The 15,404-nt window shown below is 43.9% G+C and overlaps 1 protein-coding gene across 2 annotated transcripts in view; it reads left to right on the top strand.

Moving 5' to 3' along the window:
* The window catches only part of LOC137418116 (uncharacterized), a 60,949-nt gene extending 53,437 nt beyond the window's left edge, over positions 1-7,512 (top strand). For both annotated transcript variants that reach the window (XM_078770717.1, XM_078770716.1), the window contains one exon: positions 2,764-7,512. In XM_078770717.1, coding sequence (XP_078626843.1) covers positions 2,764-4,253 — 1,490 coding nt within the window. In that variant the 3' untranslated portion in view covers positions 4,254-7,512. The remainder of the gene's footprint in view (positions 1-2,763) is intronic.
* The last annotated feature ends 7,892 nt before the right edge of the window (positions 7,513-15,404 follow it).

Raw genomic sequence — 15,404 nt, 5'->3', positions numbered from 1 at the left:
GAAGGAAGAGGAAGAAGCGGTGAAAGCTCTTTCCTGTAGCGATCTCACCGGCAGCTCCGATCCTGTAGGAAATGAACTCAAACGAACACGGCTGTAAAATTTATTATGCGGAACCCGAGAACAATGGAAGCGACGGAAGAAACTAAATCCTAAATCGGGATCCCGCACACCTCACTTCAACATCAGCACAGGGGAATGAATTAAATAAAAGAAACCGTTTTGTGCACGTTTGTTGATGTGAGCTTATCTGTGTCTGGCAGTGTAGCGTTGGGGCGATGCTCGAGCGCGTCGTCCGACGCAGCTCCTGTTGGCCCGAACTGCCCGGTCCATAGCATGTAGCTGCCCTCGGCGCGCCCGCTCGTCAGAGCTCCAACGCAGGCCCCGCTTGTCATTCGTCGTTCGCACACCAACGCAAGGCAGAGAATCGACGGCGTTCCTTCTCACCACCGTCTTTTGAACTGCTTGTTCCTCCACCAGGTCCGAAGCAAGAGAAGGCCCAACGCAAAGGGACAATGAGGAGCAAGAGGCCAAGGGAAGAGAAGCGAAGACCCAGCCAGCGAAGAGACAGCCAAGAGACAGCCACGAAGAAAAATGCCGGCGAGCCAGTCATTTTGTCACTCGCGGTGTGACGTCAGCCCTCTTCTCTCCCAACCAGTGCCTCATTTCTTTGTGGTCTTTCGCGCCTTCTGTCGTCACGGCGCTTGTCCTCCAACCAGCAACCTGCTTCTAAGTTGTCGATTTGCACCTTCTGCACTGAATGGCTGAGGTGTCAACGGTCGGTGGCCAATCAGTGTGCCGCCTCCTTCCACCTTCCTTTCACCAATCAGTGGCCAGACTCTTACCCCAACCAATCACACGTTCTCCTGGGTGTGGCTCCAGTCTGCCAGGCACAATGTTTGTCGCCCATGGTGGCGTACTGGGTGGCTGCTGCCTGTTGGCTCTTCCAAAGTCATTGTGGTGGTGGGGGAATTATTTAATGTGTGGTGCGCTAATGGACCTATCTAAAGTCTATGGGATGTATTGCCATAAGGGACACTGGGTTGCTCACAGAGGGAATGGCACACAAGGGAATTTTACCCATAATCCCTGTAAGGATTAGCATGCTCCGCCTCCTCATGGCGGGAACACAGCGACGCACTTACTCCGACATACGGCTAAACACAGAATTTATTACAGGTGAGGTTCCCTTTCACGACAGTCAGACACCTACCTATGCAGATCTACCTGAATCTAGATATTCCTCCACCCCGAATTCATAACAATACTATAGGGTTCAATCCCAATCCTGACTACCAGTTGTCGTGTGGTTTGGCTCAGTTAAGACCGAGCATCACCATGGATGAATAGAGCTTAACGAGGCGTGCGGGTCAATGGTGGATTTGCCATACACGCGCAGTAGGAAGGGGGGAAGAGGAAGAAGCGGCGAGATTTACCTGACACGATCTCGACGGCAGTCTTCAACCTGCAGGAATTTAAATCAATCGAACGAAAACCGAATTCAATGTACAAAAAAACACGTTTATTGAACGGAACACGAGAACAATGGACGCGCAGGTAAATAAATGTCCTAAATCCGGATCCCGCACACCTCACTTCAACAACAGCACAGGGGAATGAAATAAATAAAAGAATCGTCATGTTATGTTCTGTGGTGCATCTTATCTTTCTCTGGATGTGTAACAACCATTGTCGAACGCGGCTCCGGTTGGCAAAAAGAAAGGCCTCAATGCGCCCCCGTTCGCGAGCTGTGAGGCGCACGTCCGCCGGTGCGCGGCAGGCCTTACATCCCTGCGTGAAGGGAGCGGGCGTGCAACCCGCCTCTGCAGCTGTGCAACGTTTTCCTTGGGTTCGGCACGGCCCTCCGATGCACCCAACGTTTGTGGCGAGCGAGTCACAGATGAAGGGACCAAACGAGCAGGGCGAGCGCGGAAGGAAGGTGTCTGGCAGCAGCAGCCAAAGCAGCCAAAGCAGCAGCCAAAGCGAGAAGAAAGGTCGAGATGGAGGTCCCGGCAGGATGGATCCAGGAACGAGAACGGAAAATGTTGGCACACACACGTTAACCACCAAAGTCCAGACCGAAGTGACAAAATGTCCGCCGCTCAAAGTCTCTTGTTCGGCATGCTCTGACGTCAGCCGGGCCTCTCCACAATTCACGAGTCCCCTCCCACCAGTCGTGCGACCCTCCCACCAACCCCGCAGTGTCCATCCATCGCGCGGTGGGCGTGGCCTTAGCCTGCCTTGTATGATATTCCATCCCTATGGTGGCGTACTGCGCGGCCGCCTCCTGCTTGTCTTTGCGGTTTGTTTTATCATCAGTCATTGTGAGGGGGGGGGGTGGGAAGGGGGGGAGGATTTAATCAATGTGGTGCATAAAGGGCCTTTCTCATGTCTGGGGTGTATTGCTATGAGGGACACAGGTATGTTCAGTTCACAGAGGGAACGACAGATAATGGAGTTCACATATTCCCTACAACTACTTAACCTGCTCCGCACCCTCGTGGCGGGGACACAGATACACTTAATCCGACATCCGGGCTTCAGGTCCTTTACTTATTTACATCGAGGTGGTTCTAGCTACCCACGACAGACGAAGCATGATACCTGCACAGATCTACCTAGATCTAGATATTCCCCAACCCCTAAATTCATAACAATACATATGATCTTTTGTGTTGAGAAAATATCGAATTTTCGGAAAAGTGTTAAATATTTTGCATTTTGATTTTGACAAAAAAAAGAAAATTGTGTTCCTTCTTTCTGTAGAACAATCCAGAAGTAATATGGGACAAATATGGTTCAGTCGCAGTTTGACAGTGAGTAAGAAGCCTTTTTTGAAGAAACAATCACGAAAGCAAGACTCACTTCCTATAAAATACAAGTCTGGGCCTCGCAACACCAAGATTAATGTTAAATTAAACAAACACAAAAAGGTTGTAGAAAGGCGGCTGCATTATAAGTGTAATGTGTGCAGAATGGATTTTGCCTCGACACGTAACATCAAAATACACATGAGGATCCACACTGGAAAACATCCGCACAAGTGCTTTGCCTGTGATAAAGGTTTCTTGACAAAAATCAATTTGAAGAAACATATGAGGATTTATACAGGAGAGCGACCGCACAAGTGCTCGATATGTGATAAGGGTTTCTCTCGAAAAGGCCATTGGAAATTACATATGAGGATCCATACAGGAGAGCGACCACACAAATGCTCGATATGTGATAAGGGTTTCCTTCAAAAAGGCCATTTGAGATCACATGTGATGATCCATACAGGAGAGCGACCTTACAAATGCTCGATATGTGACACAGGTTTCTCTCAAAAAGGCAGATTGAAATTACATATGAGGATCCATACAGGAGAGCGACCGCACAAATGCTCGATATGTGATAAAGGTTTCCATCAAAACAGCAAATTGAAATTACATTTGAGGATCCATACAGGAGAGCAACCACACAAATGCTCGATATGTGACACAGGTTTCTCTCAAAAAGGCAGTTTGAAATTACATATGAGGATCCATACAGGAGAGCGACCACACAAATGCTCGATATGTGATAAGGGTTTCCTTCAAAAAGGCCATTTGAGATCACATGTGATGATCCATACAGGAGAGCGACCTTACAAATGCTCGATATGTGACACAGGTTTCTCTCGAAAAGACATGTTGAAATTACATATGATGAACCATACAGGAGAGCGACCTTACAAATGCTCGAAATGTGATAAAGGTTTCCTTCAAAAAGGCCATTTGAGATCACATGTGGTGATCCATACAGGAGAGCGACCTTACAAATGCTCGATATGTGACACAGGTTTCTCTCAAAAAGGCAGTTTGAAATTACATATGAGGATCCATACAGGAGAGCGACCACACAAATGCTCGATATGTGATAAAGATTTCTCTCACAAAGGTAATTTGAAATTACATATGAGGATCCATACACGAGAACGACCGCACAAATGCTCGATATGTGATAAAGGTTTCTCTCAAACAGGCAGTTTGAAATTACATATGAGGCTCCATACAGGAGAGCGACCTTACAAGTGCTCAATATGTGATGAAGGTTTCTCTCAGAAAGGTAGTTTGAAATTGCATATGAGGATCCATACAGGGGAGAAACCATACACATGCTTGATATGTGATAAAGGTTTCTCTCATAGCGGCAATTTGAAATCACATATGAGGATCCATACTGGAGAGCAAACTTACAAATGCTCAAAACAACAACAACAACAACAGGCACTTTAAGGCCATTTTCCCTGCGAGGGCAGGGGTTAGCCTTGCGGGCCCCATGACAATCTTCTCCATTTTGCCCTATTTTCTGCATCTCCCCTTGTTAACCCCCTTGCCTGCATTTCTTCTTCCACCACCTTTAGCCAAGTCTTTCTCGGTCTTTCCCATCCGCTACTTCCTTCTCCATTCATTTTCACCATTCTTCTCAACCAGTGACTTTCATCCTTCCTCAACACATGACCAAACCATCTCAACCTGATTCTCTTCACAGCATCCATCACAGTCTCTATTCCCATCATCTTTAGGAATTCATCATTTGTCTTCCTCTCTCTCAATGATACTCCACACATCCACCAAACCGTTCGAATTTCCACCCTTTGCAGCCTTTGTTGCTGCTCTACGTTCATTACCCATGTCTCCCTCCCATAAATCATAACACTTCTCACACATGCAGCATACATCTTTCCCTTCAGCTTCAACGACACTCCCCTCCTTGTCAGCACGCCACTCAGTTCCCGAAACTTCTTCCATGCACATCTCACTCCAGCAACCGTTGCCGAGTCTGATCCACCTTCTCCATTCAACATGTGTCCTCGGTAGCAAAATGTTTTCACACCTTCCAGCTTCACACCGTCTCCAACATCCAACTCAACATTTCCTCCATCTGCAGCTCTGCCTGTGCACACCTTACACTTGAATGTAGCTGCCACACTGGTTAATGACTCAGACCACTACATTTTTGATGAACCCACTATGCGAACATTGTACATTGAATGGAGTTCATTCCGACACCCTTCCTGCACACAGCACACAGCCACTTCCCAGTTTTTTCCACCTCACCACATGCTTTATCACTTGTCATTACCTTCGTTTTTCAGATATTCACTTTCAGACCTTTTGTCTCCATACATTCCTTCCACTTGTTCATCTTCTTCTTCAGTCCATCCATACTTTCCGCAATCAACACCAGATCATCTGCATACAACAACCCCCACGGTAAATCATCCTTTACATTCCGAGCCAGCAGCTCCATCACAGCTACAAATAGTAGTGGACTTAGTACTGACCCATAATGCACTCCCACCTTCACCTCAAACTCACCACTGTCCCCATCCTTCATCCTTACAGCTGTGCGCACTCTCTCGTACATTGCCATCACTACTTTGATCAACCATTCTAAACTTCCTTAATTCCCATGTCACTACTTCACATGGAACCCTATTGAATATTTTTTCCAGATCAACAAACCCAAGAAACAACTTCTTCCTCTTCTCCCTTTACTTCTTCTGAAACTGCCTTACAATAAAAAGCACGTCTGTCGTTCCTCTTCCTGGCATAAATCCAAACTGCATTTCGTCGATCTTCACTTTCTTCTTTATCCTCCTCTCCAACACCCTTTCCAATACCTTCATTCCATGCTCCAATAACTTTATTGCTCGATACGAGCCATCATCCAGAGGGTCACCTTCCCCTTGTATACCTTCCAGAGGGTCACCTTCCCCTTGACAAGGGTACTCAGTGCCCAATCCACTGGAATGTGGCCTTATTTCACCACCAGATTACAGATCTCTGTCATTCTCGTCACACCCCAATTTCCCGCTGCCTTCAACACATCTCCCACAACTCCCGTCGGCCCTCCTGCTTTTCTACTCTTCATTGCTTTTATCGCTCCCTCAACTTCCTTCTCAGTTAACTTCTCTGCCTGTCCTAAATCTGGGCTAATCTGTATGTTGCCATCCCATTCATTCTCTGCATTTGTAATTCTATGTTGTCATCCTAAAACCTTACAAATGCTCAATATGTGATAAAGGTTTCTCTCATAGCAGACATTTGAAATCACATATGAGGATCCATACAGGAGAGCGACCCCCACAAATGCTCGATATGTGAGAAAGGTTTCTCTCAAAATGGCAGTTTGAAATTGCATTTGAAGATCCATACAGGAGAGCTGAAATCTGAAATACCAGGATATGAAAAATGATGTGAAGTGGATTTCGAAATTGTAGAAACCTGAAATTGTACCTGTGATAGCTGGAGCAACAGGGAAGGGATCCAGATGATCAAGAAAACCCTAACTGAGTACTTAAAAAGCATTCTGGGGAATATTTCGAGAAACAAGCTCCAGGTGGAATCTGTCAGACGTTCCATATGGATTCTAAAAGGAGCCCTTAGAACAAAGCTATGAGAATGAAGTTTCTCAAACTGGTTCATGAATGATGATCCTTTTCCGAAAAAGGAGGTGGAGATTTTGAATCCTGGGAGAACTGCCTCCCACCTCCTAAAACCCACCTTTTGAGATAATAACCAACTAGAGCATCATGACAAATATTTTATTTGTGACAAGGATTTTATTTCCAAACGGAGCTTGAACCTCCATAGTGCAACCCACACTGTTGTGCTCACATAAAAAGTGCGCTGACTGTGAGAAAAGTTTTGCTGATAAAATTTGTTAAATTCACATAGCATTACCCATACCGGTTGTGCGTGCCCCCCTTGTAAGCGATCCTCAGCAGAAGGCAAGGTATTCAGTGAATCAGTAAGGAGAAAGTTATCATGAAAGTGTATAGCCCTTTGGGCATCTACCTTGAAAGCACAACTCCTCAGAGTACCGTCTGTAACCCCTGGCAACCAGCCAGTACCCCATATCCCCTGATGAAAGCCATACGTCTGGCTGTCACCAGAATGTCCACAACAATGACTGCAAATTGCTGCAAAAAGACAGCAATGCTAACCTCAAAATGCTAACCTCAAAATGCTCCAGTTTAAAGAAAATTACAGCTTATAAAAAAAATGTAAAATTTATCAATGTGGTTCTCCAAATTCTCATAATGGAGAATTGTTGAAAATTTGATGTCAATAACTCAAATGGTAACATAACTTAATCTCTCAATCTGATCTTGGATCTCATTATGCTTCCTTCAGGGTCTTCCTTTGGTTGCCAGTTTGTAATTCCTGTCTCTGTCCTTGCCATGTATCCAGCCAAGTTCCATTTGAGTTTTTTGATTTGACCAGTGTTTAGGAATTTTATTTTCTGTCTGATTTGGTTGGTTTTCTTGTCCCTTTTTGGTTATGCCCAGATGGCATCTTTCCATGGCAGTTTGGACATCAATTGTTGCTCTATCTTTGCTGTAGTCCATGTTTGATTGACATGTCTGATGTGGGGAGAACACCCTTGTTGTAAAATTGTTTATCAGAAGAAAACTCCTGCCTATATTTTTTGTGAAACTTGAATTTGTGAAAGGTTTCATAATAAAGAGAGGTCATCAAAGCACAATTGCTCTGTCTGTGTTATTACCCTGTGCTCGCAAAGCGAAAAACGGGTTTAAGCAATTTATTGGTTGTGTATGTGTGCCGTATGTGTTCCGTGTGCCATACATGTGCCGTCTGCATTTAAAAAAAATCATTTTCTCAGCAAACGTTGGTGCGATTGACATGAAATTTTACCGTAGGAGCGCCTCTGCCTGTAGATGTTTTTGCTGATAATTATGACGTCATAGTTCACGTGGTATGGACTCCATCTTGGAAAATCGATAAACCTATATCTCCCAAACCGCTTCATGGAAAAAATTGAAACATGGCTCATTGTCAAGTACACCCCATTAGGAATAAGATATGTTAATGATGATGTCATCGGTGCCTCCATTATGACATCATAATTCGACAAGTACACGCTTGATCTGATCAATATGAAAAAAAAATTGCCTCTGCAACTGTTAGTCCAATGAAACGAAATTTTCAGAATATGAGCGGCTCCTCCTGTAGAATTGTTCTAATGATAATTATCACGTCATTGGTCACATGGTACAGGCGCCATCTTTGAAAAATCGAAAAATGTTGCACCTCTATATCTCCAAAACCACTCCATGGAAAAAATTGAAATGTAGCTCAATGTCAAGCACTCCCCTTGGGGAATAAGATATGTTAATGATGATGCCATCGTTGCCTTCATAATGACGTCATAATTTGACAAGTACAACGCTTGATTCAATAAGTATTTTTTTCTTTTTTTCTTAGCAACTGTTGGTCCGATGGACATGAAAAATATATCCGAAACCTTTACATGAATGGAAAACAAGAAAGAGCAATCAGAGATCGCAGACCCTCGCCAGGATGTGTTTATGTTTTTTTTTAAGGCTTTTGTGTCGAAACAAATATGGCGCCCGAGACACGTCACCGATAACATCATCATTTTTTTTTTCTCCACTAATTTATCCCCAGATGACGCTCAATAAATTTCATCTTGATTGGATGAAGTTCTGTACTTGTCGAATTATGACGTCATAATGGAGCAACCGACGTCCACACGCAAATCCGATCAATGCAAATCTTTAACTAATTGATCAACTACCTATGGGAAATATCGTTTGATAAAAGTGACATCAGTCACTGGTCTGGCAGCCATATTGGATAAAAAAACCCTTAAAAAATGGAAGAGTTGGCTTGCACTAAGTCCTTCTCAAGACTGCGCAGGGTAAGTATTCCATGAATACCATCTAGTGAATATGTAATGGCACATTATGATCAATTTATCAGTTAGCGGAGAGTTTGGAGTTGTCTATATCCCCAAAAGTAATCCTGATCAGACCGAGAGTTGATCATCAAACCAGTTGAAAGCCTTGCATAGCATTTACCATCATGGCATGACTGCACTTCATGCCATCACTGATTGCTGCCAAGTTTAAATTACAAGTTTAAGTTATCTGTAAACAGTTTCAATGCATGGTTTAACAGGAAGTCCTGGAAAATAGGATTAAGTTTTTTAGTCGTCGGGGCTTGTTTTCACTGGGTCGGTCTCAACCAGTGTTGGAGAAGGCGAGTGTTCGTAAAGATATTCAGGATCTGCATGATAGATACGTCACAGTTCCAGTGGATAAAGCTGCTAATAATTTTGTGGAGGTTTTATAAAGGGAGTTCGGCTTCGATATGGTTACCTTCACTGGTATAGTAAATAGCACATGTTCCTTGTCATAAGTCGCTCCAGGATATTATCTCTGAACATCAGGAAGTTTTAGTTAATAATTTCAGCATTAAATGTAAAGGTCAATATTTGTATTCCTCGGCTTTTCTGGATCCCAAAGTTTCATAAGAACCCGTACAAGTAGAGGTTTATAGCTGGTCCCAGGCAATGCACCATCAAACAGTTATCGGTTATAGTTAACTCAGGATTATAAGTTGTTTGGGAACAGTTCAGGAAATATTGTTTGGCAATTGAGAATAATTCTGGTGTTAACACTTTCTGGAAAATTAATTATACTTTGGAGTTCTTAGATAGGATTTGATGCCTCAATATCAAGTCAGTTGAGGTTTTTGATTTTTCAACTTTATATACAAATTTGGATTTAGCACTAGTAAGGGATTCACTCTTCAAAGTAATTGACAAGGTTTTAGCTCTTTTAATACGTTTTTATGTGTCAGGTTTGAAAGAACATTCTTTTCGAAAAATAATACTCAAGTTTTCATTGTTTTGAAAAGCAGAAGTTTAAGGATGCTATTAATTTTATTTTATTTTATACTTTTGTGTCCTTTTGTGGGATAATGTTTCGACAGATTAAGGGTATTCCCATGGGTGGGAATTGCAGCCGAGACAGGTCCAGATTTGAGAAAAATTGAATGTTGTAGGCATTTCATGTTAAAAGTGGGAAAACAAGTTTTTTTAGGATAATTTGAGGGTGCTAAATTCAAAAACATTGTTTGCCAGGCTGAATTTTGAGATTTTAACCCTCAGATTTGAAAAAAAAAATAGCCGCAATTTTTCATCTTTTTTGCCTTATTGTTACGGGGTCCTCCCCTATTTACCTGGTCTCGGTGACCTCCGACCCTCGAGGGGAGCCCCGACAGAGAAACCTGTTATCCTTGGGGAAATCAATCAGATCATTAAGGAGACCACACCAAGGTTTATGAACGAACAAGGATATATTCACAGTCCCAAACACATAAAGGGTGAATACATCAATCCACAATTACAGTCACAGTATTTGAGGTGGTACCACCTTATATATATCCCTCTAACCCAACTCACGGCACTCCCCCCCAATGTCTCTGGACTCCTCCAAGGTGACGTCGAGTCACTCCGGCGATCGTCGGATCAATGGCCGCTCAAAGTCAATTGAGGCTTGGACGAGTGAAACAACCCTGAGATCACGTGATCCAGTTCCCGCACAATGGCGGTGGTATGGGCGCTTTCCCAAGACACTCCAAACATGCACGTACACCGTGCAGCCGCAAACCGCACCGTCCGCACTGGTATGGGCGTGGTGGTATGGGCGCTTTCCCAAGATGCTCCAAACATGCACGTACACCGTGCAGCCGTAAACTGCACCGTCTCCTTCAAAGGCCGCTGGCGCGCACACACGTCCTTGGCAACCCACGGAGGAAGGCGAACCCAGCAGATGCGGCAACCTTATTCTGCGAACGCCGCGCAACGCGCGCGAGTCCCAATGGCGGCGGGCTTGTATTTGCGGTGAACTTATGCGACGAGGGTTCAACCGAATCCGATGTCGACGTCGATCTGACACGCAGATGTGAACAGTCCCAGCGATCACACCGCTGAAGGCAGGACTTCCTTTAGGCTCAACCGCACCGTCTCCTTCGACAATGCTCGCTCCAGAGCGTCAACCACCTCCTTTTCTTCGCTCCACCTCTTCCGGTTCACGATCCGATTTCCGGCCACATTTTACCAAGGGCGCTTTTAAATCGTTTACTCACAACAACCCTTTCCCTTAAGTCACAATAAGCCTACTATCGATAACACCTCGAACCAGCAACAACACTCATCACCACAATCATTAAGGCCGAGTCCGTAACACTTATAACTCGAAGCTCATATAACTAAACATTATTGAAATTTTAAAATGGTGACAATACTGATGTTTTTGATACCAATAATTCCAAATATGTTGTCACCTAAGTTGTATTTAGTTTGGTTTATCTGGCATCTTGAATTCCAAGATGGCCGCCATTATTCACCTAATGAATTAATCAGCCCATAGGCAACAATAACACTTATGTTTAAAATGATGACAATACCCATGTCTGTAAAACCAATGTTCCCCCTCCTCCCCTCCCCCCCCCAAAAAGAATCTTCCGCATAAGTTGTAACCTGTTTGGTTTGCCTGCCATCTTGAATTCAAAGTTTTATGATAAATTAGTATGACGTGAAATCATTCTTCAAAGTACATACATTAATTAAGCACTTGCTGCCTGTTAAAGTAGATTCCAGCGATCCTGGCAGATGAAGGTGCATTTGAACGTGTCCATTTGGTGAAATTTGGGGTACCGCGGTATGATTTGGTTTGAACTTTAGCAATGCTTCAGAGAGATCATCGGTTGATTGCTATGTGTCAATGATAATTAAAATCTACCCATTGTCCATCAAATCAAAACGTAACCTACACCAGAATGGTATCTTGCACCTGGTACCCGGGATCTAGCTGCAAAGTAGCTGAATTTTACTTTAGCAGTGCTTTACCTGTGCAATACCCCTCATTTACCGACATGGAGTTTCAGATACAAAAGATTAATATTGGAAACAGTTGTTCCGGAAAACCAACACCTTGCTTTGTTCTGTAGTACACTCGGGTGTTTTGTATTACTATTTCTTGAAATAAGCACACAAAATCATTATTAATATTGTTCCTCCTTTCTGTCCATCCACTCATTGCTTTGGTATTCATTCTTACTCTGAGTAAGCCCTGGTCTCTTCTGTTTCTGCATTCTTCTTGGCCATATGCACATACGCATCCTCCAGTGCAAGGTAGATTCCCTATCCTACAGCCACAGTTGTTGCTTTGACAGGTTGTGGTGCAGCTGCATGTGACAATCTCACGGCACATCTTAGGAATAGGTGGAAGTGTCATTAACTTTGACACCAAGTGCCCATCGGCATGTGTCCAACCTGTGTCAGTTACTTGGGGGAGTGCTGGCGTAGAGATGTTTGCTTGCTTCCATATTAAGGCCTGATAATGTGCACGTCTAATGTGTAGTTTCACTGCATCAGATGTTGGTGGAAGTGCTTCCTGCGAACGACCCTTGCAGAAAAGCATGACACGTGCCTTGTCACAGGTGTCAACATTATCAGGCAGCTTGTACAAGCAGCATACAAACTTCTCCGCAGCTTTGATTACATCCTCCGTGGCATCTCCTGTACCTAGGTCTGTCAAAAGTCGACTGTCTTTCTGGAATACTTTCCAGGCTGCCTTCTTACTGTGGCTCGCAATCTGTGACACACTGTCACAGCCCGCAATGGCGTGAAATGAGAGCAAGGCTTCCCCCTGACTAGAGGGTAGTCCCTGGTTGATATTGTGGATGGGAATGTATTTAGGCTTCTTCGAAGTCCCTGCCTTCATCCACAGCTGAGCTGAGTGCATTGCATCTTCTCAAAATGTGCAGTTAGCAAGACAAGCACATCAGTGTCACGTGCTGAAACCACAACTGTTTCGGCATTGGTGTGAATGCAATGCAGAATAAGGCATGTATCCACCTCCCCATGTGTAGCCTGTAGGAGTGATATGTCCATCCCAGGATATGAAGATTTCAAATCTGTTATCTCCTTGAATCCTCCAGCCACTACAAGTGTTTTGGATACAAGAGAAGAAGCATGTGCCATGAGCTGCTCAGAAAGAAACTCTGCCAAATTTGCTTTATTCTCTCCAAGTGACAGAAAGTTGGACCATTTGTCCGGTAGAGGAACAGATTCATTTTCTATTACCCTGCGTATGGGCCGAATGCCACGTGTTCGTTTCATTCTAGTGCCGGTCTTGATCGAATCCTGCTGGTATCTGTCAAAAGTTACATCAATCCTGTCAAACGCTGCACCCATGTCAAAAACTGACTTCACGAACACATCTGCATATTCACCAAAAGTAGTTACTCCGCGGGGCTTTCCAAGGGCCATCACTTGTGCTTGGCATTCGATCACTAAGCAAGTAGTTCCACTAAGCGTTACCTTTGCAGGGGTTGAGACATCTTGGGTCAACACATCTGCTAGAAGAGATTTATTGCCTGTGTGAAGACTTCCATTCATTGCAGCAAGTGAAATTGGCACAGGCAATTATCGTTCATGCTGTAGTCTCTGGTCTTGGTTTATGGGGCGTCCTGCCTTATAAGCTGTCACAAGTCGCTGTGGAATGTTTCTATCAGCTTTGATGGTTGTCTGCTTTGCTGTGGTTTGTTTGGAGTCGACAGCAAATAGCGACAAAAAGGTCTCTGCCTTGTTCCTATGCAATGGAGCATTGAAATCAGTATGCTGTGCATTATCAGGAGGCTCAATGAGACATTGCTCAACAAACTGGTCCAGCTGCCTTTGCCCAAGTTTCTCTGCATTAAGCAAAGAATTATTGATGCTCTCAGATGCCAGATCCTTGGTAGCGATATTCTGCAGTTCAGGAGAAGCCACGCCCTTGCTGAATACATTGAATCGCCGGCGTCTTTTTTTTTTTTTTTTTTGGATACAAGATCGAGGCGGTAGACAAGAGCTAACACTAATCACACAAAAAGTCAAACCGACACATAAAACACAAAAAATAAGGGGAGCGGTAGACAAGATGGGGAGACAGGGGGAACGACACAAACACAACATTTGAGAGCAGGAACATCGGGAGAAATGTGGGAGGGGGAGGGCTTGGGGGGAGGTGGGAGAGGTATAAAACATATGAACACTGCAAGGACTTCCAGGAAAGAAGTTGGAATTTCAAAAAAAATAAAATCTTCATCAAGATTGTCACGGTGTTTCCTGGATGGTTTGAGCTCATTGTGTGCATCGTCCTTGTCCAATTCAATCATCAGCATTCGGTGAGTTAGAGTTGATATGCAAATTCTCAAGTTAAACGACAGAGCCCATCTGCTTAATGCTGTGATTTTTCTGGTTATCCCCACAATGCCTCCACTCTTCTGCCCGATGCCATTCAGCCATTCTTGTCTGTGATCGGGATCCAACTGTTTTTTTTTTTTTTTTCTTTGTGTACAGGATCGAGCTACGTGAAAGAGCTAACGTTTATCACACAAAAAATCAAAACAGACACACACAGTTCACAATAAGGGGAGCTATATAATAAGGGGAGCGGTAGACAAGATTGGGAGAGAAGGGGAAGCACACAAACACAAAATTTGAGAGCAGGGACATCGGGAGATCTGTGGGAGGGAGAGGGCTTGGGGGAGGAGGCGGAGGAAGGGGGTGGGGGTGTGAGAAGTATAAAACACAAGGACACTGCAAGGATTTCCAGGAAAAAACTTGGTATTTCAAAAAAGTGGATCTGGGGTGTAATTAGCGGGAGTTGAAAGATGAAGGTTTTAGAATAGGGAAGATAAGAGATGGTGGTGAACAGCTGTTTTAAAGACCTGGAGGGAGTGGGACTGAAGACAGTGAGGGAGTTTGTTCCAGAGGCGGGAGAAGAGGAATGAAGGAGTGAAGGTGAGCAGAGAATGTTGCAGAGAGCAGAGAATTTGAACTTTCGGTCTGATTCCTTCACTGCAAAGTTTCCATTCTGGAATTCCTCAAAGACTTCTGGTGGAAGGCAGTTCATTTCTGTCAGGTAAAAGGTTCCCCATCGAAATAAATAAATCTTTATCGTCCCAATTTCAGGGAAATGATTATTTGGTGACACCGTAAGTTGACCATCATTAAAACATAAAACACAAAGGGAATAAGAACACAATATAAAAAGATATAAAATATAAAATAAATATAAAATATGGAAGATTGACTAAACAGCAAAATGTCTAGGAATTTGAATTTAGCATTTGAATTGCACATGGTACAAATGACCTTTTGAAAATGTTCTTCGTCATCCTCCTTGCACAAAAGCGTCTCCCTGATGGCAGTTTTTCAAAAAGTCCGTTCAAGAAATGACTTTCATCAGTACACACCTGCACCGCCTCCCTTTTCAATGAGTGTGATCTAGCATAATGAGTGTGATCATACCTGAAGAAGAAAGGGAGAATCCTTCGGAAGGCATTTATGTGCATGTCCCATATACCATCACGCTGTTGTTACGTGGTCCCCTCGGTGAATACCTGGTCTCGGTGACCCCCGGACCGTGAGAGGAACTTCGCCAGAAAGTTGTATTATATAGGCGCTTTCCCCACGCAATCCATATGAATTCCACCCAAGAGAAAACTGATGTTCAAGGATATATTTCAATGGTAATGACACCATACAATTTCAATGAT

The sequence above is a fragment of the Myxine glutinosa genome, chromosome 1 (genome assembly GCF_964187855.1).
Source record: "Myxine glutinosa chromosome 1, kmMyxGlut1.1, whole genome shotgun sequence".
NCBI lineage: Eukaryota > Metazoa > Chordata > Myxini > Myxiniformes > Myxinidae > Myxine > Myxine glutinosa.
Note: the sequence above shows the minus strand (reverse complement) of the source record. Positions and strands in the feature narration are given on the sequence as shown.